The 23,880-nt window shown below is 35.5% G+C and overlaps 1 protein-coding gene across 4 annotated transcripts in view; it reads left to right on the top strand.

Moving 5' to 3' along the window:
• Positions 1 to 21,665, top strand: part of SLC25A21 (solute carrier family 25 member 21) — a 236,191-nt gene extending 214,526 nt beyond the window's left edge. The window contains exons 1-7 of one of the 4 annotated variants that reach the window (XM_023927859.2): positions 2,582 to 2,766; positions 6,120 to 6,179; positions 8,632 to 8,739; positions 12,743 to 12,907; positions 17,886 to 18,067; positions 18,887 to 18,939; positions 21,520 to 21,665. In XM_023927859.2, the coding sequence (XP_023783627.1) occupies positions 2,647 to 2,766; positions 6,120 to 6,179; positions 8,632 to 8,739; positions 12,743 to 12,907; positions 17,886 to 18,067; positions 18,887 to 18,939; positions 21,520 to 21,590 (759 nt within the window). In that variant the 5' untranslated portion in view covers positions 2,582 to 2,646 and the 3' untranslated portion in view covers positions 21,591 to 21,665. Of the gene's footprint in view, positions 1 to 2,581; positions 2,767 to 6,119; positions 6,180 to 8,631; positions 8,740 to 12,742; positions 12,908 to 17,885; positions 18,068 to 18,886; positions 18,940 to 21,519 lie in introns of those variants that run through there. The other 3 variants (XM_086891703.1, XM_086891704.1, XM_086891705.1) reach the window with 3 other exon arrangements.
• The last annotated feature ends 2,215 nt before the right edge of the window (positions 21,666 to 23,880 follow it).

Raw genomic sequence — 23,880 nt, 5'->3', positions numbered from 1 at the left:
TAGGATAAGGCTCGTAAATCTTAAGCTAATTTTGACCTGTGTATCAAAAGCTACTGAAAAAATAAATAGCAATTATTTTATATTGTCACAATTAATAAAATAGTTTAAGTTTTATTTTAGCTTCATAATTGCCTCTGGTTTACATATTTTGTTTTACTGAAAATGCCTAGCAACTTGCAAAACAACTAACAGCTTAATAAATTAACACAAAAAGCCATTAAAGAAGCCACTAATAAGTACTTATTTAGTAGGTTTGAAGTGCTGCCCAGAGTTTTCTTGTGCTCCAGCAAAAGCTTCAAAGAGCACTCTGCTCCATATAGTAACTTTAGAAGAGATTTAAGATCATAATGGATAAAGCTCCTAATTGTGCAAAACATTTTTCTCCAGCTCTTTTACAGTTATAAATGCTAGCCTATCAAAGTGTATTTTCTGTCAATTGCTGATCTGATTTTCTTTTACTATCCTTTATTTTGATTTGTAGAACAGGATTTTAGTAACATTCCTAAGCAAAATACTTCAATACATCAATTTTTTCAGTTGAGCCATTCAACCTTTTTAATTAAAACCTAATTATTAAGCACATCATCCTAAAGTTCTAAATCTATCAAAGCAGCTATTATGTTAAGAGTAAATGTTTCTTAGTCTTTTACTTCAGAACTTTGAAGTTTCCATAGTTGCACCAAATGTGTCTAAAAGCAGTTATTATACAGAATGTCTTGATTTTCCCTTTCTTTCTTTTTGTTGTTTTTTTTCTAAGAAGGCTGCATATGATTCTGGTCCTTAGTCTGCAATTAATCATTCACATTCCAATTCCTTTACAGAGGAATAATATTTGTATAAAGTGACAGGATGTGACCTTGTAACAGAATCCTAAAGGAGCTCTGGTAATGTCATCTTCTTGTTTGCACTGGCTTTTTAGATGCAAGTGACATATGTCACTTATCTCAAAATTATTTAATAAAACCAGGAAAACTAAATTCCTGTTTAATGGAAAAGTGGCAGTGAAGAATAGATGGATGATATTTAGAAGATTCCTAATAACTCGTTTCCTTCATATTGTGATGTTTCCTCTGTCTCTCCATTTAATTTCATTTGAAACAGGATAAAGTAAATCAAGTAAATCTGACTGTTCTTTTTAGATTCAGGCATTTATTTAGTTAAAAATACTAACCCACATTTGATTTCTCCTACCAATTTGAGTCATTCATAAATTTCAAATCACTTTACTTAAATTGATTAAATTGTCTTAAATATTCAATATAATTATAGAATCATAAAAATATGTTGAGTAGGGAGAGGTCTCTGATCAAAGCAGAGCTGGCTTCATGGTTAGAGCAGGTTGTTGCCTTGTCTAGTTTAGTTCTGACATCTTAAAGGATGGAGACCTGCAGACTCTGTGCTCCTCCTCGAGTTCTTAACTGTTTTACTGTGAAGAATTTTGCCTTATATCCAGTCCAAATCCTCCTGTTGCAGCCTTTGTGTGTTGCCTGTCACACTTCCATTGTCAGCCTCAGAGAAAATCTGACTCTCTTCTGTATAAACTTTGGATGGTGGAAGACAGAAATAAATCACCTTACCTTTCTTTTCCCCAGGCTAAACAGACTCAGCTCTCTCAAACTCTTGTACATCATGAGCTCACAGCTCCATTAATGTCTTACTTCTCCTCTCTTAGTGGGCTGGTTTCTACCTAGTTCTTGCACATTGATGTGAGAGCTGAGTTTTCTGCAAACATGAGAATCAAACTTAAATGTTAAGCATGTGAGCATTTTAATTAAATAGTTGAATTATTTTATTATTTACACCATTCCTTTAAATTTACTGCTGTCCCAAGGGCATCAGGATGACTTTAAGTTACGTTGAGACATCAGCTGTGTTCTACATTAGAACAACTCAGTGACAAACAGGGCTGAACAATAGTGTCCTTGTAAGGACCTGTATAATGAAACAATTCCATGTGAGCTGTCATATGCCAGTACAATTTTTAACATCCAGAGTGGAATTTGTACCCATGTTTTGACCTGAAAAGAATCCAACCTACCTCAAATTTCCACTAACCTTAGCTGGCTATGATCCCAAAGGAAAAGTCATTGCTTCCTCTGACCCACTCCCCAACCTTTTTTTCTTCTAAGAGTTGTCCTCATCTGAACAAGCCTCAAGTTATCCCTTCTCTGCTGCCTAAATCACTAGTGAGATTTAGGGGAAGACTGTATTCAGGCCAATAATTCTGAGATTTGAGAAATCACAAAAGGAAAAAACTCATTTTCTAGGTTCCAGTAGGTTTTTTTTATGTTTGTAATGAACTTTTTTGAAAGGTTCTAGTTATAGTGTCATAAAACTGTGTAGAGAATCGACAAGGGAAATTTTGTACTAAGAAGAAATGTACTTGTGCTACTAGAACATTGTATTTATCTGGTGTGTGTTTTTTCAAGTAAAAATAAAGCTATTAAAACGAAGTTATTTAGCTCCAGATTTTCAGTTAAATGTTGAAGATACAGCTTCATTTTTAGTCAACTATGTTCTCATGTCTGTCTTGCTATTTCTTTTTTTCTCTCTTTTTATTTCCCTTCTAAAAAGAAAGCTGGTATTTCTGGAAGATGAAAAGTCAAAGTTTATAACTTTCTGTTAGATTGAACTTGGAGAAAAGAAATGATGATGCCAATACAATGGTTAACAGATGAACTTTTGGGGCAAATTTATATTGCTCATGTGTTCCCAGACATCTTGTTTCAAGCATATATTTTTATCTTAGAGTTATTGAGACATCTGGTAAGTACTTTGGCTATTTTCTGTGTAACTTCAATTAAAGTGTATCTTTGCCAGATGGACAATATTGGTTATTATGTACACAAAAGCATGTTTTAAATACGTTTATTCTGAGAAATTTTTTTTTGCACAAAGCTATTAACTTAATACAACTGTAGAGGAAAATACAAATTATGCCATGTTTTTAAAAACATTTTGGGTGGACAGTATACGAAGTCATATGATACAATATGAAATCTTTTTTTTGCAAAATTGTATGTGTACTAGCCACTCTAGTACACCTAGCAACATTTATGTTAAATTTTATTGCTATTGATTTTTTTTTCTTTTAAAAATTATTTAAAGCATAGTTACTCTTAAGTAGATATTTTATTTATGGCTCTAGGAAGCTATTGATTTCTAAGGTAACATTTTAAAGACAAAAAAAAAATTGCTAGGTAATGTAATTCTGCCTTTATTACAACTATTTTACAGATCTGTAACACTATGGAAAACATTAAGGAATACCAGAAATTCCATTAAAGGTTAAGAGGGTAACAATGACTAGAAAGATTCTGGAAAGAGAATAAAGCAAATTTTATCACAATAAGAAATTAATTTAGTTCAGTGAAGCAGCTTACCCTCCCACTTTGTCAGACTTTTACCTCTATTATACCTTCAGTTGTCCAAAAAAGATGGAGCTAAAGTTTAAATAACACTTCTATCTTTTTTGGTTATTGTCAAGGCCAATGAAAAAAATTTAAACATATTTTCAAGATGCTTGCAAGATTAATGTTCAATCTCTACACTCTTTGGAGGGTAGTTAAAATCTGAGCCCCAGTTCTAGGACCTTTTCTGCAAAATGATATAATACTCCCAGCTGTGTATATAAAAAAATATCCGTCCAGTGGTCAGAGTAGCAGCCCATCAGTTTTCGGAATTTAACAACCCAATTTTGCATTATATATACATATTCCCTCTTGCTTTAAAACAGTGGCATTATTAACACATTAACACCCAATTCTCTGATGGTTTTGGTATGATTCCAGTGACTTTTCATTTGAAGAAGGTCTTGATCGAAAAACTTTTGTTGACTTTGCCATAGGACAAAGGTTCTAAACAACTTCAAATGAAAATGTGGTGCTTATTACTTGTGTTCCTGTCCACGTGTTTTATGGAATAGCTGTCTTGTTCTGATAGGTCTGTTGTACTGAACCGTGAGGGACAGAGCTTGTCTTCTTTGGCTGAGACTCAGCACAGGCCACACAGTCTTTCTGTCTTGTCTTAGAAACTCTATTCCCTTGTGTTTCTTATGATTCCCACATCTCCATTGGCCTCATTGCTCATTGCCTTCCTCTCATGGTGCAACAGTTTGATTGTCTCATGCGTGGGCAGATGCTGTGTGGAGGGATTGTAGCCTCCTCTCACAGACTTTCCAAGGATCCCACCTTCATTTGAACCAGCTTGCTCTGAACTGATCAAATGTTACAGGTCAACATTGAAAAGCAGACAGGAAAGTTAAAAGTTCTGGCTATTTTGCTAGGCTGGGATGTGACAGCTCTTGTAGTAGGAGATATGAACCTGCAGTGTTACAGTCTTGGTGGAACTCTGACAGGTTTGTGTTCTTCATTCCCATCATACAGGACATGCTGTGTGAAAGCCACTTTGTTTTGTATACAAAAACATGAATACTTCTTAGGCAGATTACAGGACTCACGAGACTTGTGTTGTTCCATGTGTGAAAGTTATGTGGAATAACACCTCCAATCTTTTTAGTTTTATCCAGAATTCAAATACCTACTCTTTTTAGCCCACAAATTCTGCCATCCTCATGCTAGAAGACCATTTTCACTGCCCTCAGATCTGTCTTGTGTGATAGCAACTGGACTGCTTTTTCAGTGGCTTCAGCAATGTGCTTGCAGAATAGGAATTTAAGACACTTTGGATTTTGTTCTATAAACTTATTTATTTATTATATATTTATGCTTATATATTTATTTATTATTATAAACTGGATTTTGTTTCTTCATAAACTTATCAAACTCTCCCCTACAAGTGAAAAAGATTTTACCTTATTGTTCTTATTGGAAGATTGTTTCAGGACTCTACTCTTTTAGTTGCAAGAAAGCTTAATCAGATCTCCAACCACATTCTACTCATATTTTGCTTTTACACCTAATTTCTTTGTGCTACATATCTTCCTTGTTTTTCATTCTCTTGCAGTGCCTCTTTTGCTAAACTAAACAAGGAAATCATTTATTCTCCTCCATTCTTCATTCTCAAAATAATCTCTAAGTTCTCATTAATGGGCCTGGTAGCCCTGTTTTGAATATGATGTAGTGTGAGTTGTTGTTTTTAAAATAGTGGCCTAGATTGTATGTTGTATTTCAGAGGGAATCTTCTCAATAATTTGTAAAATGTCACATATACTCTTTAGAGTATATCTTGACCATGCATCTTGGACTTTATGTCCACAGACAAGGAGCTAGGTAACGAAAATCTGTTTGCCTATGCCAACTGGAAGCTTCCTACTGACTTCAGTGCAGAGTTATTCTAAACCTTCTTCTTGGACGAACAAATCCATTCATTAATTATGCTTTGATTTTTATAAGAATTCACAGAAGGTATTCTTAAAATCAATGGGTTTAGGTGTCAAGAAATGGTAGGCTGTAAAATGAAACATTTGCAAATGTTTGCCTTTCACCAAGTTGGTGCAGGTGAAGCTGATCTTATTTCTTCCTTGAAAATCCCAAGAGTACACCTTTCAAGACATCCTCTAAGGAATTGCAGATGCTCAGAACTTCAAAGTGCTCCTGTTTGAAAGCAGACAATTGACTGAAAGATTTATTTGTAAGGAGAGAAAAGTAGTGTGTCTATTGACAGCAGAAGATTATAAAAGTGACAGACTTTCCATCTTCAAAATGCACAATTGGATCTCTCTGCTGAGAGGGAGACTAGTGCGTGAGAAATGCAAAAGCGATTGCAGCACATTACAAAAAGGATATGGGCGTGATCTCTTGGGAAAATTGTAATATCTGCTACAACATTTAAACTAGTATGTGAAAGTTAATGCCAAAGGAAAAGTTTGTAAATTTAAAATATGTCCTATATGATGTAAGTGAACTTTAGATAAAGCATTACTTGAATTGCACTTATGCTTCTATTATGCATGACACGTTAATAAAATCAGTTATGAAGCCTGGTTGTCTACTCTTGCACATCTAACACTGCTACAGAGGGTGTGAAATAAAAATGGCTCACATTTATTTGCAGCTACTCAGGAAAATGAATCTCCATTGTAGTCTGCTTTCTACTAATTTGCATAAGTAACTAATAATTTTTTTAAAATTCAATTTCAATCTGACATCTGTTCACAGTTTTTTACCTTCGAACAATACAAGAAGCTACTGGGATATGTGTCATTGCCCCCAGGACTGGTATGTATGGATGCAGAACTTCATGTTCTACTGCAGTATGTGTCTGCTGAACAGTCTGTCTCATCTGCTTCCTCCTACAGAAGAAACCCAAAATTAAATGGTCCAGCTCAATCCAGAGTTTTTCAAAACAGACTCGTCGCTTGAAAACATTGATAAGAATTTATCAAAATTTATAAATTATGTTTCATATCAAAAACATTAATAAGAATTTATCAAAATTGATAAATTATGTTTTATATCAAATGTCCTCAAAATAATTCCGTACAATATCATAACACTCATTAACATGGATAATGACAACCACCGTGGAAAGTCTGTATACAGCTTGTCATACTTCATTCTTACAAAATAACCAAAATAGTTGATTATCATTATTTATTTATTTTCATGTCATAGTGTCTAGTTCAACATTTCAAAGTGCTATTCTCCAAGGCACAGGGCAATTATAACAAAAATACAGATGCCAGTCTTATTTTAAAAACTTTATAAAAGAAACATAAGTTATTGATAAGTAATTGCTATTTCCTTTGAAGTAAATGGCAAAACACTCTTGTCCATCAGTGGAGTTAGGAATTAATCTCAAGAAATAACTGGTTTAAAAACAAAATGTATGACATACCTATACACAGAAATGTTTTAATGCCAAGATGTAGGGTGTAAACATGCATTCTCATGTGTGGATCTTACTTCTGCTACTGTGCATTAGAAGTAAAATATTTTCTATAAGAACTACTGCTTCCTGTGCTGTAAGAATGTATTTTTCACAATGATGAAATCACAACTTTAGGAAACAATTGATCTTTTTAAGGCTGTGCCATAAAGGTTTTGGTAATTTCAAGTCTCTTTTAAAGAGTATTGCTTCTGTTTACATCTCCCTTTAATTGCAGTGAGTGAATGGCCATGGAATTCTTATTAATTAGGTTAAAGTAAATTTCTTCTCCCTCTTATTTATCCCACTGGCTCTATAGCTGTTTGAAGTCTCTCCTATTTTATCTGGTATTTTTCTGCAGTTCTCATCCTTAGGCGTATATAGAGACACTGATACTTCTTCTCTAGCAAGTGGAAAGAACAGAGTTGAAGGTTCTGTGGTACTTTCTTGAGGGGAAGAAAAATAGGCTGAAAACCTTTAAACATGCAATAGCTTCCCAAAAGCTGCTCTGGACAGATACAGCAACGCTTAGAACCTCCTCACAAATCAGAAAGTCCTCACATTTTTGGTGCAGCACTGTTACTATAGGGGCATTTTTGGTCCTAAGGTAGTGAAGGAAAAAAAGACTGATGGGGATTATGGTCTAAGCCAAGCAGAATGTTTCTAGGTACCTCAACAGACCTCATATCAAGGCAATATTTATTATCAAAAGACAGATGCATACATTAGCACCATCTTCCTACTGGCTTCAGTCTCATGGTTAATGATTAAATGTTCTCATCTTACTGGGAAAACAAATTTTAACACAATCTTCTCCAACACAGTAAGACTGGAGTTTGCCACTACCCTTCTAACTTTCCATTCCTCTCTTGAGCTCTCAGGAGTGCCTGCTCAAATCCCTCTGTGTTAAATAAGTTTTTTCTCGCTATTGTTTATTCCCGTACTATCAATGTCATTGAATTTCAGCAAATGTACTCATTATAATGTATTTTTGTTCTGGAACTTTTTTCAACACCTAGAGAGTTTGAGGATGTTAAGTGAAAGCAATTAATGTGTAAATCACATTAATTCATTAAATTTAACCCCTCTGAGTTTTCTCAATTGGCCTAAATATTTTGGTTTTTGTTAAGAATAAATTAAGGTATCTTAAAATACTGTGCCATGATGGAAAGCAAAGCAGTGAATATCTCCATATCTATAAATGAAATGCCACCAGCACCTAAGTAAATGGAGTTACTTCATCCTTGCAATGAATGCTGGCATTTCTCATTCCCATATAAACCTTTCTAGGATTGTTAACTACTAAGCGAACAATCTACTTGTGCAGTTTGCTTGAGTACTGAACTATTTTGGTTTTTTACATGTATTTTTTAAGTCAATTTGTTAGTGTTATGTGCTTAATGCTCAGTTCAGAGATTTTCTTTTTTCCAGCGCTGCATAGCTACACTTACATTTGTGTTATTATTCAGAGTCCACCCAAAGATAACATGAGGACATTCTTTTTCCCCTTTTTCCATGTTTGCATAATAATTTGGTACCACATTTTCCCTTCCAGCTGAAAAGAGAATACATGGACATGGCGTGCTATGACATTTATTTTGATTGTTTTGGAGTATGGTTTATGGCTATTGTCATATTGTCTTCATGAACTGTCAGCATCTACTCAAGAGCTAAAGTTGTTTAGCAATAGAATGCCGCTGCATTGCTGTAGTCTTGCAGTTTGCATTGTATCCCTCAGTTTCACAATCTGATGCAGAGGAAGTATTACTCCTTAATATTTCATTTTCATTTGAACTTTCCTAGGCATTTGCAGTTGCTGGCTTGGGATCTGGGTTGACAGAGGCAGTTGTGGTTAACCCGTTTGAAGTAGTGAAGGTTACCTTACAGAGCAATCAGAGCGCCTTCACTGAGGTAGGAAAACTGCTTCCTTCTCCTTTTCCCACCGTATTGGGAATAATGCACTTCGAGGTTCGTACTGAGAGCAGAATGTCTATAATAGATTGGCGGATGTAAATGATTCTCCCACAAGCTTAACAGAAACAGAAGAGACCCAATAGACCCAATTCAGATATGTAGAGATGCATGCAGAATTGCCAGAACATCAGCATCTCCTCTGTAAGTGTTCTGTGCCTGAAATGCACCTCCATCCCTCCCGAGCAGCCAGCAACCCAGCACTGTGAGGAATTGTAACCCAGGAGTACAAAACTGAGCCCCCTGTACACAGCACATTTACCCAGCAAGCTCCAGACCTCAAGCAAGCACCAAAGGTTAGCACTAAACACCACAGCCCTGTGCCCTAGACAGAGTCCAGTTTACGCTATGTTTCTTGGATGAATTTACTTAGAAGGCTTCACTTTTATTAGCACAAGCTGGAAAATTGTTATATAACAAGTACATTGATAATTTAAATTCTTGCTTCACTTCAGAGTTTTTTTATTCAAATATTGTTTCATCCAAAGAAATCATTGTGCAAAACAGTGCCCACGAGTCTGGGTACTGTTGAGAGGGAAAAAAGATTAAACTGGAAAAAAGTGATTCATGAAAATCAAGTATTCTCAGGAATGCACTAGCTTCTATTAATTTTAATGCAGAAGATATTCCAGGAAAAAGGGAAGGAAGGCAGTAATATAGTTCCTTTTTTTTTTCCTCATTGAATAAAAATAACAATTGTCAAATCATCTTTTTAAAAATCTTTGAGAAATTAGCTGCATCATGGTAGTAGTGCCAAATCACACAAGCATCATATGAAAAGGTTGGCTGAATCCCTGGTGGGACATGATTTTTGTATATTCTACTATTAAGTTTTGACTGAGTTAATACTTGCCTTGTAACTTACTGCCTCATAGCACTCATCTGCACAAACTGAACACTTTTGGGGGATGCACAGTGAAGAGATTTATGACCTGGCCATTTACATAACCTGTTTGGGCCAAGCTCCTCAGGTACACGCTGGAAAAATGCAGCTACTGATTTCCAAGTGCCACAGAGTAACTGGTGCCTATTCCATAACTCATCCAGAAAAACATTTTCTTCCAGAATAAATTTTAAAATGTTTGGTAAACTCCTGTTTGATTCTTAATGCATATGAAAGACATGTTTATTTGCTGCAAGTCTCCAGTCTAGACATTTTTTAAACTTGGGCAGCAAAGCCACTAAACCGATAAATAATGCAGAGGAGGAGTAAAATATTTAGAATCCTGGAAGAAGAGAAACTGAAAGTAGGAAAAAGCAATGTGTGAGAGGATCTGTCTCTCAAGAAGATGATGTGATAAAAATTATGAACTATTACTGTTCCAGCAGTAGTGAGCTAAGCAGATATTCTGGGTCTTTCTGCTTCACTCTTGTGAAGATGTAATTATCCTAACTTTAAAAATGCTCTGCTTTTAAGTAGAGACAAACCACTGTTATATTTTGAACAAACTATTCCATGTAAAGTTGCAAAAGACCGATGTATTGTTTCACTTCATACATTTTAATTTTTTCTCTACTGCAAAATTTCTAGCAAAGTCTGGGGTGGTTTATTTATAAATTTTAGCCAATTACTTCCTATAGTTACAGCATCTCTTCCTTGGTGACCTTCAGAATAATGCAATAATCAAACTGTAGCTGTCCAAAAGCATTCTGAGTTGGTTTTGTTCAGGTGAATATTCTCTAATTTAATTTAAATGCAAAGTTTCACAAAATACCATAAAATGGTATTTGGGCTCTACTAGAAACCTAGTTTACATTGAAAATATTAACTACTACCTCTAGAGAAAAAAAATCCAATGGAAATTAAGTTCTAAAATTATAAAGACTGCTATATCACAGACACATTAGTTTTTAATATATCTTTTTTAAGTGTTAGAACTTCAAAACTTGCTGTAAATTAGGAAAAACTCCAGTGGCCTTATACCTTGACGTCAAGTTCTCATTAAGAAAATGTTAAAGAACATTCCACAATAAAGCATGCAAACTCAAGCCCATTGGAAGGAGCATGTCCAGAGGTTATATTATACAGCATAAGGCATTACCGTGCACTGTTTTTCTAAAAGGTTTAAGTAAAGTGTGTACCTATCCCATTGTGGAGCTTTCATACTACATGATGAAACCTAATGCAGTTCACATATTTCTTTGACTATTGTATAGAAATAATAAATATATCTTGTTTAAAAGGAACAAGGAAGAGCATGAACACATACACTCACACCCAGACTCCTGCACACCCCCAAAGCAAATATTCACACCCTGCGGTGACAGCTGAATTGTTCTGTGGGAGCAGATCATCTTTCCAGGGCTGATAGATTTAAAGAGGAAGGCCACTAGAAATCACGTATCAGCCCTTTTGTAATGTGGATAGCTCTGGGTAAAAATAATGGTGGCTTTTTGTTAAAGTAAACTGCAAGAAGCCCAACACCATGTTGTTTGGTTTTCCTTTTTTTTTTTTTTTCCCTTTCCCTGCAGCCCTGGATAACTCACTGACTGTAGAAGCTGGTATGATGATTAAAATCTTCTTACCTGACACAAGAGTCATGATTAATTAAACAAATACAATTTTCTGCTTTATGATGAGAAGAATCTGACTCCAGGTTCCACTGAGTAGGTCTATATCAAGTAAAAGTCAACAGCTGTGTGAAGTGCATTAACTCCAGATGTTTGTACAATAAATTCCTCTGTCTAAGGTCCTTCCATCATCAGTGATGAACCGCAGACCTTCTATGGCTTGATCAGTTGACATGATGACACCTCCTTTGGTAAAAGGGAAATGCTGCCAGAGAGAGTCCTCTTTGTTACTAAAGGACTGAAAAGGGAAGTCGGGTGTAGACATTGCAGGTGTCTGTATTTGGACTTATAAATCCCATCTCAGGTGCTCAGCAAGTGACAGGCTTGCCCTGTGAGTCACGAGAAAATCCATATTCAAGAAGAGGGATACCAAGGGATACCTTAATGTTGAAGGTTGCTGTATGATTTCTTAAAGATCTAATGTCCATTTTTGGAGCACAAAAAAGGATGTTATTGATAGTATCCTTGTTTAATACCTCCATTTTAGAATAGATTCTGACTTGAATTCTTGGGAGTAGATAGAAAAGTAAACTCTGGTAAAATATATGCAGAGCATTAACAGGATAATATTTGTTATTAAATATGAAAAAAACAGAATGAAACTCTGTATTAAAGATGAAACTTGTCAGTCACCTCAATAAGCTGTCATATGCTGTGTCAGATACAGAAGCATCATTTGGCTGATGCTGTTGATCTACCATGGTGATATTTTGAAATGGAAAGCTATTAAACAAATAAGTGTATTGAAATTAGTGGTATTCACAGTGGTGTAGTCAAAATTCTTCTGTATTTTCATGTTTGAACCTCCTAGTGGAAGTCGTGTTTTGCCTTTCTAATTATAGATTTGGCTACCCAGAGCTTTATGGCTTTATGGTTTTTTTTGGCTTTATGCTTTAGAGAAAGCCAAACTCTATTCAACAACTTTTGGAAAGCAGTACTTCTATAATGCTGCTAAAAAAATGTAAAATATTCAGAAGGGGAATACTAATTCTGAATTTCACCGTATATTCAAAAAAAGATCAAAGGTGCATGTAGTCAGGCAGACGCTATCTGATATGAGGCAGATTCTTCCTTTTTGCCTTTTATAAAATGGAAATCTGTTACAGTACTATTCTTTTACAGTACTCGAGTCCTGCTTTCATCTTATTCAGCAATAAGAAAAATGGGGAATCTTTTTTTTCATTAAAAAAATTTCATTTTTTTCATTGTGATTTTTATACGGTCACAGGAAAGGGAAAATAACAAATACAGTGATACTTAATATAAAATTACAAGAATTGGCAGCACTGTCTTTGTCAACAGGATGGAAATGATGCTATGTTTATTGTTTTCTTTTTGTAAAGATGATCTCTTCCTTCTTTTGCTTGTGTAGCAACCATCTAGCTTTGTTCAAGCTCAGCAGATCATTAAAACCGGTGGTCTGGGCTTCCAAGGACTCAACAAAGGCCTTACTGCAACACTGGGCCGTCACGGAGTTTTTAACATGGTTTACTTTGGATTCTACTTCAATGTGAAAAACATTCTTCCAGTCAATAAAGTAAGTTCTTCATACAATGCAATAGACAATCAGATAAGAAGTTTGACATTTTAACTCATACTCTATTTTTCTGTGCAAAGCTGTGGTATTTAGTGATAAACAGTGACTAGCCCTGTTTTGCAGAGATCCATAGCATTTTATTGGAAGCAAATCAAGGACTTGATCTTCTCACTTTTTAAGCAAAGCTGAGTGTGGTCATATTTGAATTATCATTTTTATTGATTTCCCTTTATAGCATGGTAGTACTGCGAAAAGGCAGCAAATGAGATATAGACATGTTGTGCTTATGTTGGGTATGTATGCACTTTCTTCGGGGCAAACTGGCTTAGAAGAGAAAAAACAGTTTCTAGAACTTCTGTCAATATTCACAAAGGGGCTAAGCTTGCAGAGATGGCCACGCTGCAGTATCTAGGTTATTCTGGCCAGGCACTGGACCTATTTACTCAAAAAGAGAGTTCAACCTGGTATTGAAGGATGACAGGGAAGTTTCATCCTTATGGGAGTGAGACAGTCCAAAACAGGATGTAAAGGGTCAAGTGCAGGAACTTTATATCGCTTATAATTAAAGAGAAAAAATCACTATAGCTGTCATTTCACTTAAAGAAATGTTGCTAGTCCTATATTACTTTAAATAACAAAGGAAGAAAGCATTCCCTTTACAACAAAAGGAAATTTTACTAATGAAAATGTGGTAATAGCAACTTTCTAAATGACCATGAGAAACAACTCATGGTTTATTAATGATTCCAGTATGCTGCTTACTGAAGTCTGTTTTCACTAATGTGATTTTTAGATGATGACAGTTAAACAGTCACAGGTGTAATATGTAGTGATATCCATGTAAGAAGGTGCAATTCACATCAAAAGGGATCGGTTTCTATTCCCAGATGAAGTAACACCTCTTTTTTTCCTGCACTTCTGAGTAGCCTGGTATTTTTGTTGGCAGCGTTGTGTAAATGGAGAAAAGCTCCACTTCTTATTTACAGATTATTACAGTAAATTGAATTGTTCAAGAGTGGCTGACCCACAAGTTTCTACAAGTTTCTTACAGTGTATCTAAGCATATTTTATACAGTGTACTTTAGTCACACATTCTAAAAACTCAAGGCACAAGCATAGCTTGTTACTAAGATGGGGTAAACATTTTTTTATTGATCAAAAGATTAAAAAATTATAATCACTATTAGAAGAAAATTCAGGAAAATATGCAAGTAAGGACAGAAACTAGCATGCAGCTTCTATGGGAATCATGGCACATGTTCTTGCATAGGAATTGAATAGTAGTAGTATTTGGCATAAGCATGCTTTTCTTAATTTCAGATTTTAAAAAATAGGAAGCAAGTATTATATTATTAGAAAGATTCAGAGTTTTATGATATAAAGGAAATTAGTAATTTCTACAGATTTTGTATGATGCAGAAAAATTTTAACATCTATGACATGGTTTAAATATATGTAGAAAACAAAAGGGAAATTACTTCAATGTCAGCCAGTGGCCCGGCTATCCTCAAATATTAGCAAAATCAAGAGGCAATTTAATCAGCGTGGGGTTAACTGCAAATAAGTGGAGATGTTTGCCTTGTGCTTGATTTGGTGGCTTCCACAGTGGCTCCTATCTGTGCTAGTAAATGCAGGAGCAGCCCTGGAACTCAGCCACCTGTACTGCTGAACTTCCCCTGGCACAGTGCCTGGGTGGGGCTTGGGAGCCAGGCAAGGCAAGGAACCCTTCCTAATGGGCTGGCTTCATGCAGCCAGTCTGTTTTGAATGGTGACAGCATTCTGTAGTGCTAATAGAGCTACGTGGACTCTAGGCCAGCCAGCATCACTGCCACAGACAGGCTGTACAGAGAGATATAGCCAATAATTTTAATAATTCTAATAATGGGATCCCATTAAAATCCATGCAAAACTTAGCCTGAATTTAAGAAGACATAGATCAGGCCTCATCTGGCCGGTGCAGGCCATCATTGTGTCTCAGGTACATGCACTGAATTTCAGTGACTGCTAAATAGAAGTATTTAAAAATAATTTATGACCTATAACTTAAACATCTTCTGTCAGTGGACAGGTACTAGAGGCTTAGAGTTATCAAACCTGTACCAGGAATTTGGTAGAAGCTGGACTGCAGTTAGTCTGAAAAATATTAAACAGTTGTTAATTTGTCAAGATTTCTCACATACTTGATTTCATTACAAAATCTAGTTCGCTAATTTTGTATATTTTACCAGAAAAGAAGGTCTTAAAGCAAATCTTGTAATATTAACGAATATATAAAAATTATAATATAGAAAAATGGTGAAATAAGAATACTACACTTGTAAAATAGTTTTGACTATTGACTATGTATTTGCTGTCCACTATCTGTAACATAAGTGGAAAATGTATGAAAATCTCTGAATGAGCCTTTTAGCTGTCAGCTAAACCATGCATTAAATTTGCATTCCAGTTAGGGATGTTTGCTTCCCATTTTGCCAAAAACAATAAATCTTGTTGGTTGGGGGGGTTAAATTATATCAATGACATGTGTGTGTTTTAAATGTTCATAATAAATAATTTTTCCTATTTTTCAGTCTATTCTGCTAAACAGACCATTTGCAGCCAACCTTTTTCTCTGTTTACTGAAAATGGAATAAGCCAATTTTTTTTCAATGGCCACTAATGTACCAACCATAGAGAATTAGCAGCTATGCCTCTGCCCTAGCAATGAAATTTTGCAAATGGCATCTACATTTATAGCGCATTTATAGGTGTCCAGCAGCTTTCACTTTGCAATTTTTTATCGCAATTAGATTTGCTTTTAAACATTAGTTTTGTTAAAACCTTTGCTCACTGCCTCCTCCAAGTGGCTGCCACATTTCTTTAACAGTATGAAATTTCCTCACACCTGTTAAAAGCCCCCTTGGAAATGTGGCCAACTGCAAGACCCATTTCAAGCTGGGCACTGGCAGCCCCAGCCACTGCAGATGTGCCTCCTCTTACAAGGGCTGCTGCACCCCACCAGGGGTGCTGAGAATGCATGGTCTTGTAAGACAAAGGGGCTCTGAACTTCTGGAGGCAAGGAAGACATCCCAAATAGGCTGTTCAGCTTGGTGAGAAAGTAAAAGGGAAGACAATAATTTTATTTTAGTACCTTTCAGATCCATGCCAATGTAGAAGTTCTGTGTAGGAATAGAGAGTGAAAAGTGGATGTGGTGCAATGGACTTGAAGAAATAGTAAGCCAAGGTGATTTAGGAGAAGACTGGATCAGAATGAGTAGTGGAATAACCTCAGACCCACTAAGCTCTGCTTTTAGAAAAAAAAATTACTTTTAATTTTTTGACACATAAATTTATATTGATTCTTTATACTGATGAAATTTCCCAGATATTACGGTGATGAATTTCATAGAAAAGCCTTTCTTATGAGGCTTATGATAAAAAAAAATCAAGTTATAGCAAAGCTGGTGTTGACCATGGTACTTTTGGTTAGAGTCCAGTTTTGTGAATGGGCAAAGTTTCAAAAGGGGTCTTCTTTTCTTCTCTAGATACCAGAAACATTGGCTTTATTCTATTTGCATTTAAATCACTGTATGTACAGAATGAACAGAAATTTTTTTGCTAAGATCTTTGCTAAAAAGGGCTACAATTCTTATACCACAAGCGATTCTAATTTGCTTTTTATCAGTATGTTTCATGTTTTGTGAAATCAAGGTATTGAGCTTTTCTGCAAGTAATAAAGAGCTCTGTTGATTTTGATGTTTGTTTCTTAGCACCTGTATGGGCATCATCCAGTGTGTATTATAGAAGTTTTAACTTATTTTTCTTGTTGCTAATCAGGAAATGAAAGCTTCTTTCTTGGTTTCTTTTCCATTTGAAAACACAGGGGTTTAGGAAATAAAAAATCTGTCTTACTTTAACATTGTGCTGATGTTCTAACACAGCAAGATCATTTGTTACTTCAGTGATGATTTTCTAAAATTAAAGCACCTTCATGACAGAAGTAAGCTGCATATAAAGAATCTGACGTAGCAAAAAAAGGGTCCTTCTGTTGAAAACCGATTGCAAAACCAAATTATGTGCATAGGAAATGTTCTGGAACACACTTCCCTGTGACTTCCACTACTTAGAGAAATAAGATTAAACCTGCTTCAAGGGACTTTGACTCCCAGATAAACTCTGGGTTCTTTGAAGTCACAGAAATGCCAAAGTAGGAGGTCTTTCTAAAAGATCAAATAAAACCCAGTTGAACGGTGAACTGTGAGTGAGCAAAGAAGTTTTTAGATGCACTTCTAACCTACTTCTAACTTTTCCCGTGTGCTTATAGTAGGGTTCAGAAACAATCTGTTGTAAATTCTTCAGCCAATTAGCTGAGTGAATTACCACCGTTTATAATGCGCAGAACGTGGAGGCTCTCTTGTGCCGAGTTGGATTGTTAATAACAGGAAGCTAGCACTTCTCAGTACAGTGGATCAGCTACATGTGAAAATAAATGTAAAAAACCTGGAGGGGAATGGCAGCAGACTGAGATTAGTCTTTATTTAATTTAGCATTTGGGGGTCCAACACACAAATGAGTGTTTTAGTAGGCTTCATGGTGGAAGTTGCTGTCATTTGTAAAATATTCTGGCCAATTAGCTAATAGTGTGCTTGGATTTCTCCTGTTTTGATACAGTAATACTAAGTACATTGTGAAGCCCAATTATACAAATCATCCCCATATGCCATACCAGTCTTTCTTTATGAACTGTGTTTATAAATCCTGTGTGAGGAAATGTGTACTTCAGCAATTTAGACCATGTGTAAAAACATAGCCAATAGGATTGTCAAGAAAACAAGTTCCAGCATAGGAAATCCTAATGTGTTCCGCTAAAATAACACGAGTGGGTTGTGTGAGTTTTCTGATTAAATGCTTATTACTTTCTAGTGCTTAACCTGCACAGGTCTTTCCGTTTCCCTTTTTATTCTTTCTTTCTTTCCTCTTTTTTTTTTTTTTTTTGTAGGATCCAAATTTGGAGTTTTTGAGGAAATTTGGAATTGGGCTGGTCTCAGGAACAATAGCCTCAATTATTAACATTCCTTTTGATGTTGCAAAAAGTAGGATTCAAGGACCACAGCCAGTTCCTGGAGAGATCAAGTACAGAACCTGTTTTAAAACTATGGCAACAGTCTATAAAGAGGAAGGGTAAAACATTTTTATTTTAATAAATGTCCAGACCTCTGTTTTAGTTCATATGGGTCCATAAAACCACGTTGTTATATTTCAGATTTGATGAGGACCATTAAGCCACCCTTGAACTCACGTATCAAAAGAGCCCAATGTAGCATTTTGAAAATTTATTTTACAATTACAAGGACATATCTTCCTGCTACATATGAACTTTTACAAGAGACTTACAAGATGATTATTACCTTGTCAAAATTTATGCTCCCCAAGTAAATGCTTCACATATCTCATGTGTAATTTTTTTCAATTCTTCATTTTGTAAAAGGAAAATATGAACAGAAAACAGACTGTTTCTCAGTTTAATCTAATTGCAATTATGCAGGCCTCTGTACCTTTAAAATTATTGCTGAAATAATTAAACTGAGGACAGATCCTTGTGGTAATAACGTTTTCCAAATTTAAAAATATTTCTCAAGTGGTGACTGAGTTGTGGCTTTGATATTCAATTATATCAGTCATTTTGTCCCTGTATGCAGCTGTTGTTAACAGACTTGTCTTGAAAGTAAACCCATCTCACTGATTAAAGTCATATTTCTGATTGGCTAGGCTCACAACATTGCTTTAGTGACTGAACATTGATTAACTTTTTCTCTTCATCTGATCTGCCTCTGTAAAATGTTAAAATCCAGATACAGCCTGCTATTGAACATGTGTAATTTCAAATAATTGCCTCTAAGTGCTCTGCCAGCATTTTAACAAACATATGCTACAATTCCGTTCTTCTTTTAGAGCAAGGATATTGTTTGAAATGTTTTGTTTGTTTTTCTTCTGCTACAGATTTCTAGCTCTGTACAAAGGCTTGCTTCCCAAGATCATGAGGCTGGGTCCAGGTAATTTTCCTTCTGTCATTTCTATTTTGCTTTTGTTCTTGCTTTCTCTTCCCATTTTTCAATTTCTTGAGAAAATGTATTAAATATCAGTCAAATAAATTAATCAAAATATCTTTCACTTTGAATGGTTTCTTTTTAAAATAGCAACATCTAGTAGTATCATGGATGGACTTGGCTAAATATGTGTCTAAAAAAAATCATTTACACATATACAGCAGAGAATTACAAATCCAAGTAACTGCTGGTTTGTGCAATTGTTTCATCTATGAACAAACCAAAGTACATGCAAATAACAGAACTGTAAAACTTTTGGAAGTTTCTTAAAGTTTCTTATTCCTTCTAATGTGATCTTTTGAGTTCATTAGGACTATTCCATACCTATGTGCACTCAGCCTAAAATGCAGGTTAGAGTGTCTCCATAAAATGCACTCAACGAGTCAAAGCACAGCCCAAGCATATTGAATTCCAGTTACTTTCTTCTCCTATGCCCTATGGGGGCAGACACCAAAAAGCTGATAGCAGAGCTGGGAAGAGACTTGCATGGCCCTAGAAAACTAAGAGGACAAGGGTATCTTAAAACTGGGGTTGTAGTCTGACCCCTTCTTACTAATTGTTGCTCCAAATGTGGGAGCACAGTGGTTGAGAGCTGTATCTTCTTTGGCTTGTCGAGGGTTTTTTTTTTTCCTGACTGGTTTTGATTAATCATGAAAGCAAAGCACTTTGGGCCCTCACACTTTGTCAGCCCACAAAGGCAGTCTGCATCAAAAAGAGCAGAAGCCCCAATTTGAACACTATCCCGTTCCCATGGAATTGTATTTCCAGTTGTTCAAGCTGGTCGTTTAATATGCAAGAACACACATAGGTGAAGCAAGTAGGTACAGAGCCTGTTCTGCAGTATAAAGGAGGCATTAGGTTTGTCTGTAAATGTTTGCATATCCAATCCACCTGGCTAAGTACTAGACCATGCCTGGTTATTGTGCAGGGTGAGGAAGAAGGTGGGGAGGGGAAACAAGGAGCTCTGGAGCTAAAAGCCTTTTCCCTCACACTCCAAAGACACTAGATTACACACAAGACAAAGAGAAGGCAGTGTTTAGCTTTCCCAGTATGTCTTAGCACAGCAGATTTTGGAATAAAATTTTCCATCTTACTGACTTACTGACTGTGCATTCTGGCCCCAATCCAGCAAGTCAGTTACATGTGAACTTCATTCTAAATACTTTTTAGTTATGTTGGCTAGCTAACATAAAGGTTTAACTTTCTGATGAAACAATAACATAATCTTTATTGTGACTGGGAAGGTAATTCCTTCTTCCAACATGTGAGTGTTTACAGGAAAAGAGATACACAAACAGATCACACAGCATGAGATTTGGAATCAGCCTTGATTTGTGTTCAAATCACATCTTAGACATTATGTCTATGATTTGTTTGTTGGTCAAAGCCTTTTACAAACATCTGCTCTGTCTAGCTGTCTGTGAGTTCCTTTTCAAGGAGAATTTCATAGAGAACAAATTTGATGTTGGTTCCTTAGAGTAAATGATATGGAGAAACTCATGTGGTAATTCTGTGTGCCTGGTTGTCTCAGCCCATCCCTAGAAAGGTGAGCCCAGTTCAGCAGAAGCCTCCTTTGTTAGAGGTGCCACTCCAAGCCACCAACTGAACCAACAGGCAAAGGCAAGAAGATATTTATGCCCCAGTGCTGGTACCCACAAATAATATACTCATTCAGCCTGGTTCTCTTAATCCATGTTCTCCATCTAGAAGCTTCTCTATGTAAATATATATATATATATATATATATATATGTGTATGTATGTATGTATGTATGCATGTGTATGTGTGTATATATATATATATATATGTTTAGATATGTATATATGTATATATACCTTCTTAAATGTTCCTTTTTTTTAATCTCATGCAGTAATTACAGCCCAGTTGCAGTCTGGCTTCACTAACAGTAAAGATATTTTATGGCTTTCAAGCTGGGATTTTATACTGTTACCAATTCTAGCAAATAATGCCATTTCATTAGATCAAAACTTTGCCTGTGGATTTCTAGCCAGGAAAGAGTATATTCATTTCCTTATCGCGATTTTCTGCTTTAGACATGGCAAAAAAACAGGTGAAAAACTCTCTTGAATATTACCTGGTAGCATTTTTAACATCCAGGAGATGAATTTTTGTCATTCCTCCAGTCATGTTGCTCTTTCATGGCCAAATCCAATTAAACAGGCACACAAATATACATATATTCAAATGAAAAGTTTCACTTGTAGAAGAACAAAGAAAACTATCAATATTGAAAAATTATAAGGAAAAATCACACTGAGGGTGTACTACAGTAATATTAAATCAAATATACAAGCTATTGACATCAACTTTATGATCTATTATTAAGTAAAATTGGTATGGTTTATGAATTGGTGAATTTTTAGTGAACTCAGGAAATAGTAGAACTATCCATTTTGAGAATAAGGCTTTGCCATATTCTGTTTTATATTCCATACTAGAAATGCTCTATAAAATCTTGAAAATACTGGATTTTTCTGTGTAATAAAATAATATTTTTTCTTCTAGGTGGAGCAGTGATGCTTTTGGTTTACGAATACGTTTATGCATGGCTTCAGGACACAGTTAATCACAAGTAGCACTTCTGAAAAAATGTATTCTTTAAAACTATATGCATTCTAAAACACACTATAATAAAGCAAAAGTGATTCTTATCCTTTTTAGTGTTGAATAAATACCCTCAGATTGCACTGATGTTAATACAGTTCCAAACAAATATGGTCTCTAGGTCCTAATCCAAGAAAACATTTGACTACATGTTTTTCTGTAAGTGCATAATTAAATAGCACTGGGTATTTGTAATTGTTTTGCTGGACCAAGAGAAAATATAAAGCAGACATTAAGACAGTGAGTTTTTAAAGGACAAACTGGAATTTTTTGACACAGAAACATTCTATGTAACCATATACTTTTATAAAAGTTTCAGCTGAAATGGCAAGATAAAAACTTTCAGGGCATTTTAAAGGAAAAAAATGAATAATCCTGGGGGGGCAGATACTAAGGTAATGTAAACTGATAGCTCCACTGACTCCACATTAAGAAAATGATCCATATTCTGCAGCTCTTCAGTCAGAGTCCAGTTCCAATTCAGTCCAGCACGATTTCAGCATTCATAGAAGAGTTTTTCAAGTTCAAGTTTGGATAGAAAAGGACAGCACAAGTAGTCACAACCTTAAAAACATGCACACTACTAAATATCCTACTTGTTCTTAGGCATATATATATGAATCTCATTCAGATCACAGAAGATACTGGAAGTAATTAGTACGCATCGGGTTACAGAAAAAATGCAAACCAACCTGGAATTCATAGAAGAAATGGGTAAATAAATTAACAGAAAAAAGTAATTTTAGGCATGTGAGATTTTTCTGCAATTTTTTTTCCTCCACTTTGATATGCTATCCCAGAAGAGCTGTCCTGTGATAAAAATGCTCAGTGCACCCTGACTGCCCCTTTAGCCTTTCATTTCCACCATGGAATGGTGAAACAAGCTTGTAGACTGATAGCACATCTGCAGTTGTAATTAGCTAGCCATACACCTCAAAGAAATGCACCTTTCTGCAGGTAAAAATACGTTGCTCTGAAGCTAAAGCTTTTGCTTTTCCCAGTCACTGTAAATGTAAATTCCAGGGATGTACTTGCATTCTTACTGGCCATTCTAACTCAGTGAAATACAGTAAATTCTGCTATGCTGACTGAAGACATAGTTTCTGTTTGTGCAGTTGTGCCATTCTACATTTTCTTTTTAAAAAGCTTTTTAAATAATTTAAAATCACGCATTATTCTGCTATAAAAAATGTCTCCATTATCTAATTTGGTTTGTTGTCAAGCAAGCATATATATCTTGCAATTACTGAGAGTTTCAGTATCTCCCCATCCTACGCTCACTCTGTTAGCAGTAATGTTGTTCCTCTGAAGGAGGTACAAACCTTTTCCTTAGCAGTCCTGAAGAAATATCTCTCTGCATTTTTACTTGGAAATGGCAGTTCACATGTGAAGCCTTCATCTCAAGAGTGTTTTCAGTGCATTGGAAAAGCAACAAAAAGCTAAAAATAGGAAAGTGTTTTCAGTGCTTCCAAGGATGCCTGTATTAACATGCTCAATAAGCCTCTCCTTTGTCTGAATTTGGCAACGGTGGCTTTTCATACCTATGCTATTTCATAGCTAAAATCAATAAAATTAGCTCTGTAAAAGTTTATGGTTTTAAGCAAGTGTTCCTGGTTGTTGCATTTTATTGTCAGTGCTTGGCCAAAGAGAAGACACTACTAAGATAGTTTCAAAAAACTAAAGCAAAATGCTTTATAATTTGTCTTTTATTAATTTAGAGCATTCAAAATATAAAAATAAAATGCTTTAAACATACTGTATATACATATATAGCCTTCGGTTTTACATCCTTTCCAACATGATTTTTTTCAGTTAGTAGCTCAGCCTGATCTTGGATAAAAGGAGAAACATTTGAAAACAGAAAACAGGTTGGTATGATAAAACAAACCTATGAATGTGCCAGACCAATGCCCCGTTACTCCTTGTGCAGTGTGGGCTGAAACTGAGTTTTACACCAAACATCATCTGAACTGGGACCATGCAAACACAGTTTGGTTGAAGGAAGTATTATTAGGCTTCACTGATTTCTTTGGAAACATTTAACAGTCTGGGAATGAGGTGTAGACTTTCCAGATTAAAAATTTAATTCCACACTCATATACTGCGTATTTCCCAAATGCATCCACTCACCTCAGTGGGTTCACTCCAGATTTATACCCTTGTACTTGACAGCAGCAGTTAACCCTTATTTCTTATTTTTTAGGAAACAAGTCCCTTTTTCTTTTTAATTTAATGTAAAATGGATACAGTTTTCAGTTTACC

The sequence above is a fragment of the Cyanistes caeruleus genome, chromosome 6 (assembly GCF_971803275.1).
Source record: "Cyanistes caeruleus chromosome 6, bCyaCae1.hap1.1, whole genome shotgun sequence".
NCBI classification, from domain to species: Eukaryota; Metazoa; Chordata; class Aves; order Passeriformes; family Paridae; genus Cyanistes; species Cyanistes caeruleus.
Note: the sequence above shows the minus strand (reverse complement) of the source record. Positions and strands in the feature narration are given on the sequence as shown.